Consider the following 14,010-nt stretch of genomic DNA (forward strand, 5'->3'; position numbering starts at 1 on the left):
GCAATTAGTGAACCACCCCCTCCCCCCAGGCGCGTTGGCTGACATCAAAGAGCCCAGATGACGACGGCGGTGGAAGGTTCGCCCCGGTTTATCGCCGTCACGTTTCTTTCTTCGCGGAGGAGGCGAACAAAGGCAAACAGATGGGGAGAGAGAGAGATCCCGTGTGAGATAGATATCCGTGCCGAGTTGTTCCGCACGCCACGGAGGAGAACAGATAGGGGGAAAACATCGTCTTGTTTGTTTCCAGCTGCTGAATACGCAGAGCCTTCCGCTTCCAGAGCCTGTCCGGAATCCCTGACGTATGCGCCGTTAGACGCAGAGAAGATAACGGGGGACAACTGGAACTGGGACGTGTTCTTCGAAGCCATGCCATAGAACAGTGTTTTTCGAACTTTCAAATTTCAAGGTCTTCCCCTAACTCTGACAGACATTTCTACACTGTCAGAGTTACATACTTGTATGGGTCAATTTAGACCCCCTTAACTCTTTTACTGCTAAACGAGCGCTCATTCTTTGTTTCATGTGTCTGCCGCGCCATAACGAGCGTTCGTTCTTTTACCTGTCTGAGCTCTGTAAGCAGATGAGGGGTGGCACGGGTGTGTACAGAGCATTAACGACTTGTTTTTTTTGCAAGTCGACTCGACTCAGTAAAAAGTTGAGTTGAAGTCGACTTTATCGTTTGATGAGGTCATCACATCACACAACTCCCCAATTATTTTGGCGGGTCCCCAGATAATTAACTTAATGTGAAACATTGTTTTCTCACTCCACTGTAAACAAACCAACGTAAAGTTTAAGTGTATAGAGGGTATCTTCACATTTCTAAAGTGCCAATTTAAGGACTTTTTAATATCTCCAAAATGACAAATTAAACATTGTCCAAATTGTCAAATATATAGAGGCAGAAATTGTGAAAATAGCTGATCTACATGCTCACAATTGTGACACACACACACACGCACGCACACACACACACACACACACACACACACACACACACACACACACACACACACACACACACACACACACACACACACACACACAGAGGGGATCATGTCACATGAAAAGCCTTAGGTTTTAGGCTGAGCCCTGGAGCCCCAGGCAGAGTGGAAGTGGATGTGTGTCACTTAACAGAAGAGCAGCCTGGGCTCAGTCAGAGCCAGACCCTCTTAAGTCACCCAGGGTCCTCCAGCTTGTTGTTCTAATGCCATCCAGTAAACCTCTCATCTCCATATGTTTTTTAGGCCTAGGATTATTGACTGCTTTAGTGCCGCGCTGCGAGCTTGTAGATCTGCTATTTTTGAAAAATCTTGAAAATTACAATTTTGACCCCATTCTATAAGTGTCTTTTGAATCCTTCCAAGGTTTTTTGAAAAACCTATGTTTCTATGTCAGCAATCTGTGAGCTTGTATATCCGCTACTTTTCACTGGTTAAAGCATTCAATAATTCTATGCCTAAATGGGTTAACTGCTTTTTTTTTTCTTCGTAAAATTAACGCCCTACCTACTTGATTATACGTCACACATCAAATTTTGCAGATCCACAAGCTTGAGCTTGTAGATCCGCTACCTTTTCTGTTTTTTTGAATTCTGAATAATGAAAAGTAACAGTTTTCTGTGGAGGTTTCCACCGGACAGAGATGACATGTAGTAACTACTAGCTCCTCTCATAATTGCATGCTTTTAAAGGACTCCGGATGTTTACGGGTCTGTCCCTGTGAGAAGACAACCCCCCCCCCCCGGCCAGGCTTTTGTTTTGTAATCACATCGGAATTGTGACCAATTTAAAGCCCCGAAGGAAAGGCTTTAAAGGCCAGAAAACGAATGCTTCTTAAAGGCTATGGTTCATCGAAGAACCATCACCTACTAAAGCACCATTTTATTGTCTCCGCCAGGCCGAACGCCCCCTGTCCGTCTGTCCATCCGTCTGTCTGTTATCAGCTAATCTCCCGCACCGTTGGCCCGATCGCTGCCAAACTGTGCACACACACTCCCTGGATGCCAATTCAGAACCTCTGCCCCACATTTTTCACATGGGCCTGTTCTAGCGCCATCATGAGGGCGATTTTTGCAAAACACATTTGTTGACAGTACTCTGACAGATTTTGTCTCTGACAGATTTTGTCCAAAAATCACGCAAATCGGTAGACGCTCCAAGTGGCCGATTCGGGTCACTTGGAGCGTCCTGTAAAACTTTGTATGCCCACTCCTTAGAGGTCAAAGAAAATCCTTTGCCCTGCATTTTTCACATTTGCCTTTTACAGCGCCACCAGTAGGCCAACTTATGTAAAACCCCTTTTTTTTTATTACTTCTTCAGATGACATCCAGAAAAACAGGCAAATCAGTACACAGTATCTCTATAGTCATGTGATAAAGATGGATATGTCAGATATTTCAAATTCCATCCTAATTGGCTAACAGTTTTGCCAAAGTTTGCAGGATCTGTCAGTTTTTAACAAAATGCCTCAAATCATGAACGGAGCTTGAGATAAGCGTGAAATCTTGCACGCACATTCCCACTAGGTCGAGGAACAGATGTCACCCCACACAGGCTTTGCTGTCGGGCAGAAAACTTTTTTCATCCCACTTAGGGCTGTCACGATTATGACATTTTACATGACGATTAATTGTCACCCAAATAATTGCGATTTAATTGTGTATTTGTTGTTGACAATTACATTTCTGTTTGGCTTTTAGGCTTTGAAGTTGCACCTGTTATGACACATAACTTAAATGTACAAAGAATTTACCGACATATTTGTCAACTTTATACTTAAAAAAGAACCGATCTTAAAAAAGAGCCGATCTACAAGCTCACAACACGTCGCGATGCGACGCGTTGTGAGCTTGTAGATCTGCTATTTCCACTACTTTTTGAAAGTGTTTGAAACTACAGTATATTAACATTTCTCAACATGGAAACTATTATGACGATTATGACAAAATAATTGCGATTAGACGATTATGTAATAATTGTGTCAGCCCTAATCCCACGATTTTGTAACCCATTTTCCACCCGGTAGCCAATTGCATATGCTGTAATCCTGGGCGCTGCTCTCCCTCTGCCAACCTGGGGAGAGCCCTGAACTGAGCTCATGCTTCCTTCAGTGCATGAGGAGTGAGCAGGCTGCTTCTTATCACCTGACAGGGGGGAGTTTCCCCGGTAGGACGTAGCACGTGGAAAGAATATGTTATTCCAACCAGTTCCTTTCCCCTCCATCAGGCGCTCAGGTAGACATGTTTTTTTGCGAGGGTACCTACACTACACAGGGAGATCTTGCAAACTCCACACAAAGGCCCTTTGGCCAACCCCACCTACTGTAGGGTATGGGCACTGATGACGCGGAGGAGAGAACACGCCCACAGCGTCCCCGGCGGCGACGGGAATCGAACCCGGGACCTTCTAGCTGTGAGGCTGCGAGACAGCCACCATACCCCATATGCTTGTGAGGGCCAAAATGTCCCCTCAAATAGGCTATAGCGGTGTTTCTCAACCTTTTTTCTGCACGGGCACACTTTTCATGTCCCAAGAATCCATGGGCACACCAACATAATACGGGGGTGTAAATATCGTCACTGTCAGGAAGAAACCTTGTATCTCCAAGTTTCAAATGTGTACGTTCCTTCGCAATGTAAAGCCCTGCTTCATCATACAAGGCTGTCGCACTACAGTAGTGAAAACAGCAGATCTACAAGCACACAACGCCTCGCGGTGCGAGGCGTTGTGTGCTTGTAGATCGGCTGTTTTCACTAGTTTAAATCATTTTTAAAATGATAAATACAATACTGGCTTTCAAGCAGTTTCAAGGGGCACACTTGACCCTTCTCAGAGGCACACCAAAGGTCCCCAGGCACAGTGGTTGAGAAACACTGGGCTATAGTATGTACTAAATAGACGGTCCTTACCAGAGAAAGGGTTGTTTTATGGTTAAAAGATTTTAGTTAGACTGTTAGACTTTCAGAGGTTATATTTAGCCGTTAGGGTTGGGGCTGTGCCATGCACTAAAGCCTATGGCTATTTTCAGCTTCAAGGTTAAAGGGTGAAACAATGGCTAGTAAAGCAAAACAAACGCCATTCATACAATTCCTGCCCTACAGTGTGTGTGTGTGTGTGTGTGTGTGTGTGTGTGTGTGTGTGTGTGTGTGTGTGTGTGTGTGTGTGTGTGTGTGTGTGCGTGTGCGTGCGTGTGCGTGTGTGTGCGAACGAGCGAGCGTGTGTGTGTGTGCATCACTTCCCTGTGGGTTCAGATGCTCTGAATAAAAAAAATCAAACCTCGGTTCGAAGTGGAGCGGTGAATCTGAGCAGCTATACCCTGTGTGTGTTGCTAAATGCCTAAACTGTAAACTGTAAACTGTGCCTGTGAGTGAGTGGTGAGTGTGCCTGGCCTGCACAAAACAGCGCCCCTCCTTTAACTAGTGTGTTGTGTGTGGCCACTCAAGGTATTGCCAGGCTACGGACACGGCCAGCCAGCCACCCAGCCAGCCACCCAGCCAGCCACCCAGCCACATACCCACGGACATACCTGTCTATTGGGAGCGCTTTCACCGCTCCAAAAAAAGATTATAATTATGTCACTTCAGTATCTCTCAAAGGTAGAAAGACACATCCCCTTTGTTCCGCAATACAAGATCCACTCAAACCTTTAGGGAAATGTATTTCCTGTCAACGCAATAACAACACATCATATTTATTCATCTACTCGTTTTGCCATGCACCTGCTTATTTCTCTCTTTACTTGAGGAGGAAGGGGGAAGGCATACGCAATTGATTTTTACCTAAAAAAAACAAAAAAAAAACACGTTGGCCCAGACATGACAGGAGAGATGAAAATAAGATGGTTACCCACGTGAAATTGTCTATTGATTTCTTTTGTATTTTATTTTATTTTAGCCCTCTGCAGTTGTACTAGTAAATCGTCTGTGTCGGGTGGAAACCTCATATGTCCAAAACCGTTACTTTTCAGGATTCCAATTCGGAAGTAGCAAAAGTAGCTGATCGGCAAGTTCAAAACAGCGTCGCTTTGTGTCGTGTTGCGAGCTTGCAAATATGCTGCTTTTGATGCTTTTGTGTGACTCGGTAGGGAATTAATTTACGGGGGAAAAAAATAATCTTGAGATAAGAGGTTTCTAGCCAGACAGCAACGAAATATAGGATGGTCACAGTGTCTTTTCCCGCGATGAGTTAAAAGTACGACACGCTGCTTGCTGGCGTGGAACGCTGTACTGGGGGTGAAGTAGATTAGACCCGCAGCAGCATTTTCAGGGCCATGGGAATGAAAACAAACAAACATCCGGGGGCCTGGGGACAGTACAGTGGCAGTCACCCAGTATCCACCAGGGGTGGAAAAAAGTACTGGCATGTTTTACTTAAGTAAAAGTGTCAATACTGTAATGTAGAAATAATCTGTTAACAAGTAAGTATACTCAAGTAAATGTACAAAAGTATTGGTACCAAAGTCCTTAGTAGAACATACTCAATTACTCATTATGCAGAATTTCCCGTTTCACAAGTTTTCAAATGTATAGAATGTCTAGAATTATTTTCAGCCCGAATTATATAGGGCTGAAGTGGTTAGTGTGTTTTGTTATAATAATCAAAATCGACACAGTAACTTGCAACGAAAGTTTTCAAATAATTGTAGTGGAGTAAAAGTACCGTACAATATTTGCCTCTGAGATGTAATGGAGTAGAGGTAAAAGTACAGAAAATTGGAAATACGCCAGTAAAGTAATAATACCTCAAAATTGCACTTAACTCTCCCCACGCTTCGAACGATAACGCTCGCCCCATTTTTTACAGAACCTCGATGCCAATACGGCGCTCGTTCGGTTCGTTCGTCTGATGACTGTAAGCTGATGAGGGGTCGCGCGGCCGTTTACTGTAAACACATTTTCCGCTGTGATGGTGTAAAAAATCCATTATGCGTTAGATCAACGGAGAACAATTCACTTCCTTGTTGATTTCCTCTGGCCCGGAGGCTCTGTAGCCAGTGACTGCTCTGAATGTACGGCAACACATAGCAGGACAATTCACATTCATTCTCGCATGACGCCGCCCTCTGCTGCCTGGCAGACCAAAGTGCACTATTGCACAACCAAAAAAAATAAAAAAAATAAAATAAATGTCTGTCTGTCTATCTACTATAACGTCGCAAAGGTAAGCCGCTTTTTGATGGCGCCAGACCCAATAAATAAATAAATGATCTGGCAGTAGGAGAGTTAAGTACAGTACTTGAGTAAATATACTTAATTATTTTCCACCACTGGTATCCACCTCCTCCTCTGTGGGTTCTGTGCTGTGAGAAGAAGCTTCATTCAGATGGCTGACAGCAGAGTCCAGGCACGCAGAGATTTCAATGAGCTTGGGTTGGCGTTGACAGAGGTTTTGCGAGAGAGAGAAACAAGCCCAAAAAGAAGCCAATTTTTTATTGCAACATTATTTTTAGACTTACTGTTTGAAAATCTTAGACTTTTAGAAGTTATATTTAGAAGTTAGGGTTGGGGTTGTGTCACGCACCAAAGCCATTTTCAGCGTCAAGGTTAAATGGCAATCTAAAAAAAGAAATGCCATTCATAAAATTCCTGTCCGCATCTGTGTGGAACATGTTTGTTCTCACGAGTATAGTAATACCCGTAAGACGCCTAAGGGCGTGAACGGGACGGAATTCATTTGCAAGTGTGATTCGAGTTGCGGTTGGTTGTTTAAGTTGGACAAAATGTGGACAAAATATTTTTCCAAATATGGATGACTGACGTCTGACATCATAGATGTCTTATGTTATAGACCATATGAGACTCACACAATATGTCCATATATGGGTATTCCAAGCTATCTGCTTAATATCGATGACATCAGGGATCTCCATATATGGGCATACAAGGGACAAGGACGGAATGTGATATCACAAGAATTACTGACAAGATGCGATGGTTTTCATACTTGGATCGGCAGTTTCCCAATCCAAAATTGTGGCTCCTCCAATGAGCGCGAGGGGTGATCATCAGAGTGTCATCATCAGAAGACGTGCTCACGAGGAGAAAATTAGGGAAATCAAAGTACCTTTTTTAGAAAATGTTTTAAACACAAAACACAAAATATTGTATGGCTGTCCCTCCTTGGTACTTCAATATTTTCAGATGGCGGTCTGTGGACAAATGGATATTATTCATTTGGGGGAGGGTTACACAACATTAGGAAGCAAGCCCAAATAACCAACTGTTTAGGAACACCCACACACACACACAACCCACAACTACCAATATTTACAAGTGACTCGGCAGAAAAACAAGCCCAAAGCTGGTCCAGGCACGCTGAGAGTTACATGAGGAGGCGCTCTGATGCCCTCACTCACCCCCAGAAAGACAAACACTTGTATTATTTGGTATAGAAGAGTATTATTATTCATTGAAGGTATTCATATTTCCCATGATAGCAGTTATCGCTACACTTGCCAGAGAATGATTAGTTCCACGGGAAGTGAAGCTGTTGTTTCTGCCCGAAATGTTTAGTCTCTAATCCACATGCTTAATAAACAGGCACCTGACTGTCTTGGCATGAAAAACTAATTTCCTGTTTTCTTTCTTTTTTTTTAAACTGAGTGTGGGTGTACAACTGGACTTGTTCAAATGTGAACAATTCTTTCTTTTTTTTATATATATATATTTTAACAAAACAAATCTTGTACCTTGGGTTTCTGGTAGAGTTCTCAAATTCTGCCCAAATCTGACCATACCCGAACCCGACCCGACATTTAGGGTAGAGTAGGGCCTAAAATGTATGCCAATTAGTCGGGTAGGGCTCGGGCTCAATGAAAAAAGAAAATATATATGTTTTTAATTATTTTATTACTTTCAAAATTCTTTCAAAACCCGCCCATACCTGACCCAACCCGACATATTTTCGGTCCGGGTAGGGCCTAAAATGTATGCTAACTAGTCGGGCCGGGTAGGGCCTCGGGCCGGCCCAGTTAGGGCCGGGCCTTCATTTTCTAGCCTGGGGGGGCCTGACGTCATACTGCGTTCACTCACTCATTCCTTCCACAGTATAACGTCTGGCCTTCGGCCTATTGGCAGCTTGAAAAGTGGGCGGGAGTACTTGCCTTGACAGACATACTCCTCTAACGAATCAGCGTAGCAAAACATCTCTCAGCCAGTCGGAAGAACGGCAAACAAACACGTCTTTTCGGCCGATGAACTCCGCTAGCGCATCCCCCGTGGTCCTTTTTAATTGTTGTAATTGATTCCAACTCTGAAATAACTGCACTTATTGCTTGTTTTATCGTTAGAGCGTTAACTGTTACACTTGTTGCATCGCGAGGGCAGCCATTGTTGTTTTGAAAATGCTGCAGTATGTATCTACGTCACCATCTACACATGGACCAATCAGGGAAAGCTTTTCACTTGTTGTCAGGAAGACTACGTTTGTTGTGCCCCGATCAGAAAATAATCATGATACTCGCTGCCTATGCCGGGAAGGCCAGACGTTATACTGTGGAAGGAATGAGTGAGTGAACACAGTATGACGTCGGGCCCCGCCAGGCTATTCATTTTCAGGCCTGTTGAGAACTATAGTTTCTGGCACAAAATATCTTCTGATGATATATCATGGAAAAGTTTGAGAAGCACTGTTTTATGCCATGTCATGCCATGTTGCCATGTATTATCTCCGGGTTAGGACACTGCAGCAACAAGAGCTCAGTACAGCTTTTCACATTGGTCATCATAACCATTCTAAACGGGCATATCCAAGCTTTTTATTCCCTGTTCCGGGCCGTGTGTGAATACCAGCAGCCGACATGCAGGATTTAAACCTCAAAGACCTGGAACGTGTCCGAGTCTCATTAGATTTGAACCATTTTAACCATTATTTAATGCTTTAACTATTGAAAAATAGCAGATATACAAGCTCACAGCGCGGCACCGAGTGCCGCGCTGCGAGCTTGTAGATAGATACCTTTATTATCCCAAGGGGGAAATTCAGTTGTCCAGTTGTAGCACAGCAGTATACAGTTATTTACAAAGTTACAGAGAAGTAGGAAAAAAGATAGATAAGAGGAAAAAAACAAGAGCAGTACAGTACCAATAAAGAGAAGGTGCATCAATAGAGGGGGCGAATAATCTGCTATTTTTGAAACATCGTGAAAATGTGTGAAGATTTGTCAATACATATTTTTCAAAGCAAACTTTTATAACTCAAATCTCTGCTTCTGGGGGGTCCCTGGAACAACATATTTTGAGATGGGGGGTCTGCGGCCAAATAAATGCAATTTTGGGGTTCCTTGACATGAAAAAAGATTGAGAACCACTGATTTAAAGGAAGGATTTATAGAAGTTGGGTCAAAGATCGGGTCAAAGATATTCAAAGACTTTTGAAGATTTTTCAAGGTTTTTCAAAAATAGCAGATCTACAAGCTCACAGCTGTAGATCCGCCGTGCTGTGAGCTTGTATATCTGCTATTTTTCAATAGTTAGAACACAAAATAATGGTTAAAGTGGTTAAAATCTAACATGATTTGGAGCGCGTTTCAGGTATTTGAGGGTTAAACCTCGGACCTGAGCTGTTACCTAGCAACGGCCATTCCACTGACAGGGTCCATACATTTGTGACTCCCCGCGCTGATAAGGGGCATCCTCAGTGGCCATGCTGACATTGCCTTCTCGTCGTTACGCCGCCACATACACCACTTTTACAACTCATGATAATCTATTGGAATGAATGTCAACCCCTCATGCAAGAAAGCATAGGGGCCGTGAAAGTGCAGTTATACTCCCACCTACTGGCCGTTTGAGGGCATGCAAGCCCGGGGGTTGTCATCATGCAGTCTGGTAGCTGTTTGATTGATTGATTGATTGAAGAATTTATTAGAAGTTTGCAATAGAAAAAAGTACAGTTTCATGACAGTACAAATCACTGGTACAAGGTCAACTAAAAGGAGATCCTAGAAAGCCGAGGCTTATTTCCACAGGAACCACACTTTAAGTATCTCATATAACATTGAAAGACAGACGGATAGAACATAGTACTTTATCTAGGATAATATCAGTTTCAAAAGCATAACATCAAATACAAAGGCAGAAAAAAGAATAATAAAAAAGGGGGGGGGGCATGGGGGCTTAGTCTATTTACAAGTCACGGGTAGCAGCTGTCTGAAGGTGACTTTTCATACCAATTTTGAAGGAGGCTAGGGATTTGCTCTCCTTTAGGGCTTGAGGAAGGGCGTTCCACATGTTGATGGTGTAGCAGGAGAACGAGTTAGAGCCTTGTTTAGTGTTAAATCTACGTTGATGATGATTAGTGGAGCTGCCTCTGGTGTTGTGGTCGTGAACATCCTTGACCTTTAAGAAGTAGTTTGTCAGGTACATGGGAATCTTGGAGGTGTAGTGTATCTTGAACACCAGGCCCATTGCAAGATGCTGTACTCTGTCAGCTACTTTGAGCCATCCCACGCTTTCGTGGTGATGATCGGTAAGGTGGGTCAGAGGAGGGAGACCAAGCACAACCCTAATTAGTTTGTTTTGGGCTGTTTGAAGCTTTAACTTTAAGGCGGCTGGGGCGTCGCGATACCAGACAAGGACTCCGTAATCAATGAGGGGCCCAATAAGAGCTGTGGTGGGCAGCGTTTTAAACTAGGTTTAATTGAACTCTTTGACAGTGTACAAATGGAACCAAATGGACTCACACTTCAGTCAGATTGTTATATTTTAGATTATTTATATTTCAACAACAAGGCAATTAAAATGTGCTTTATACAAAACATCAATCAAAGGAATCGCAATTATCCTTTTAGGACTGAGGCTGATTCTAAAAACGCCTGACCTAAGTTTTCTGAAAAAACATATTTAAAAAAATATTTATTAAAGAATTACAAAAAACATTATGTTGCTATGTCGTAAGTTTCAAATGTGTATGTTTTTTTTTGTATTTAAAGCCCGTTCTTCATCATACAAAAAGTGTCACAAAAAGTAGTGAAAATAGCAGATCTACAAGCATACTCGCGAGGCGTTGTGTGCTTGTAGATCGGCTCTATTCACTATTTTAAATCGTTTTTTTTTAAAATAATAACAATAAAGGAAGGTTTTGGACATACAAGGTTTCCACCCGACTACGACGATATACTGTACATAGCACCAAATGAGGTTCCCGTCCAAAAGGGGTTAAGATACAAAACAAAATAAGTAAAGAATATAGATACTGTATATCAAAATTACCGTGCAGAAGAGAGAAACAAATATATAAATAAAGAGTGCCATTAGACCTGCACTTTTGTAGGAGTTTGTTCCAGATATGGTACATAAAAACTAAATGCTGCCTCTCCACGTTTGGTTTTGGTTTTTAGACACACAAAGCAGGCCTTTCCCATATGACCTCATGATATCGTACAAGATCGTAAATGCATTTCGGAACCGTAAAGGGTCAGTTTTGACCCCTATAGTGATGGTCCCTGATTCGTTCTCTCTTTTCGTGGATCTCTTTAGGAGGGGAAGAAGAAATTCGACAAGGAGACTGAAAAATACTACTCGACGCTGGAGAGACACCTCAGCCTGTCGTCGAAGAAGAAAGACGCATTTCTCCAAGATGTAAGTAGAAAGCTACTGAAATATCTTTTAAAAATATCAAAAATGTTGAATCTAGCTTAGAAATTATTTTCCTTCTCTTCTGCGGGTCTCTGGCAGAATACATATCAATATGGGGGTCCTTGACATGAAAAAGTTTGAGAACCACTGCCCCCTAGCCCCCTAAAGCAGTGGTTCTCAACCCTTTCAGGCCGTGACCCCCGAAATAATCATATTTTAACTGGGGACCCCCTCCACCCTGAGGAGCACTAAGATAACATGGTTCTATTGTGAAAATAGCAGATCTACATGCTCACAACGCCTCGCGTTAATTTCTGCCTCTAATATTTGACAGCTGGTCCAATGTTTAATTTGTCATTTTAGACGTATTAAAAAGTCCTTAAATTGTCAATTTAGAAATGTGCAGATACCTATACACTTAAACTTTATGTTGGTTTGTTTACTGTTGAGAGAGAAAACAGACCCCCAAAATTATTTTGGGGGTCCCGACCCACAGGTTGAGAACCACTGCCCTAAGGCATGAAATCCTAACATAAAGAAACACAACTGTACACCATTGAACGATTGTGGGCCGACATCCTCCGCTCTGTGTCTTTCTGAGCAGAGAGAGAGAGAGAGAGAGAGAGAGAGAGAGAGAGAGAGAGAGAGAGAGAGAGAGAGGTATCTAGGTAACAGTGTGTAAGCATTAACCTCGTCTGTCCACACACAACCTCTCCCCCCCCCCCCCCCCTGCCCTCACTGACCTCTACATGTGTCACTGTGCTCACACTGGCTGTGTTTGCTCTGTTCTCCAGGCCGACTCGCAGATCGATAAGGAGAGGCAGCTCTTCTACGACGCCTCGCTGGAGTACGTCTTCAAAATACAGGAGGTCCAAGAGAAGAAGAAGTTCGAGTTTGTGGAGCCGGTAAAGGGGTGTTGTTTTTTTTACGATCATCAAACGACTTTATTGTTTGATGACGTCATCACATCACACACGACCCCCCAATTATTTTGGGGGGTCCCCAGATGATTAACTTAATTTGCAACATTGTTTTCTCACTAAACAAACCAACACAAAGTTTGATTGTATAGAGGGTATCTTCACATTTCTAAAGTGACAATTTAAGGACTTTTTAGTACCTCTAAAATGACAAATTAAACATTGTCCAAATTGTCAAATATATAGAGGCCTTGCGATGCGAGGCGTTGTGAGCATGTAGATCTGCTATTTTCACAATAGAACCGTGTTATACCAAATGTAACGCCTCAATTCTTAGTGCTCATCAGGGTGGGGGTCCCCAGTTAAAATATGATTATTCTGGGGGTCGCGGCCTTAAAAGGTTGAGAACGACTGTAATTTTGGATCATTCTGTCCTTGACAATAAGCGATCCTACTGTTTGAGTCCTGTACAGACGCACACATGGAGCAAGTCGAAGTTTTTTCAACTTCGACATTCGACTTTGTCTGGTGGGAGTCAACTTGTGTAATGAAGTCAACTGAAGGGAAACACAGTTGGGGTTACCGCGCGGCACTTCACGTGCGTCGATACCACGACGCGATGCTACGCAGCCGTCCGCGTTCAGTGTGTGCTCCCCTTGAGTCGACTTGTCGACTTTTTCATTAATGCCCTAGTGTCTGTAAATGTACTGTGGCTGATTATCACAATATGACACGTTATCCTTGTTTTTGGTGTGACGCTTCTTTTTTTTGCGGTGCTAGTTGAGGTGGAAAGTCTGGTGACGCGAGTTTAGCTCCTGGCAGTTTCTGAATTACTTTGTTTATCTTTTGCTTTGCAAAGCATAGCCTTCCCTAGCCTTCATTACGTGCCGCCTATGCATACAGGCATAGTACAAAAAATACAAAACAGCAGACAACTTGAACGCTATACATTTGAAGCTGATAAATGATCCCTCTCTTGATTGGATAACATTGGTATCGCAACATAAGAATGTATTTCTGTTTATACATGTGTACATACAGGTGTAAAGAGTCTAGTTAAGTGGACAATTAACACCCCACACACACACACACACACACACACACACACACACACACACACACACACACACACACACACACACACACACCCCCCTCCCCACACATTCCCATTAGTCTGACTCTAGACATATCTGTATCTTCTTCATCTCCAGTGAGTACAATCAATAGTTCAGAAGATGGTACAATTAGGTTATGTCAATTAAAACCAGACACACACGCACACGTCACACATGCACACGCACACAAATTATTACAGTATAGTAATGCATTTGTATTACTATACTTGTGAGCTAGGGCATCAACATTTCAGGAAGCCAATTTTATGAATGTCATTTATACTATTTTCTGAAATTTTTTATAAAAAAGATGTGGCGTCTATTTTCCGGTGTGTGACATTGCCGCACAACTACGTATAAAATAGAGAAAAATGTAAATGGTAAATGGTGCTTTTA

The 14,010-nt window shown here is 42.8% G+C and overlaps 1 protein-coding gene across 1 annotated transcript in view; it reads left to right on the top strand.

Moving 5' to 3' along the window:
- Positions 1-14,010, top strand: part of arhgap42b (Rho GTPase activating protein 42b) — a 168,903-nt gene that overhangs the window by 102,197 nt on the left and 52,696 nt on the right. The window contains 2 exon segments of the mRNA XM_080731273.1: positions 11,481-11,582; positions 12,374-12,484. Coding sequence (XP_080587399.1) covers positions 11,481-11,582; positions 12,374-12,484 — 213 coding nt within the window.

The sequence above is a fragment of the Nannobrachium achirus genome (assembly GCF_963921795.1).
Source record: "Nannobrachium achirus genome assembly, chromosome: 8".
NCBI classification, from domain to species: domain Eukaryota; kingdom Metazoa; phylum Chordata; class Actinopteri; order Myctophiformes; family Myctophidae; genus Nannobrachium; species Nannobrachium achirus.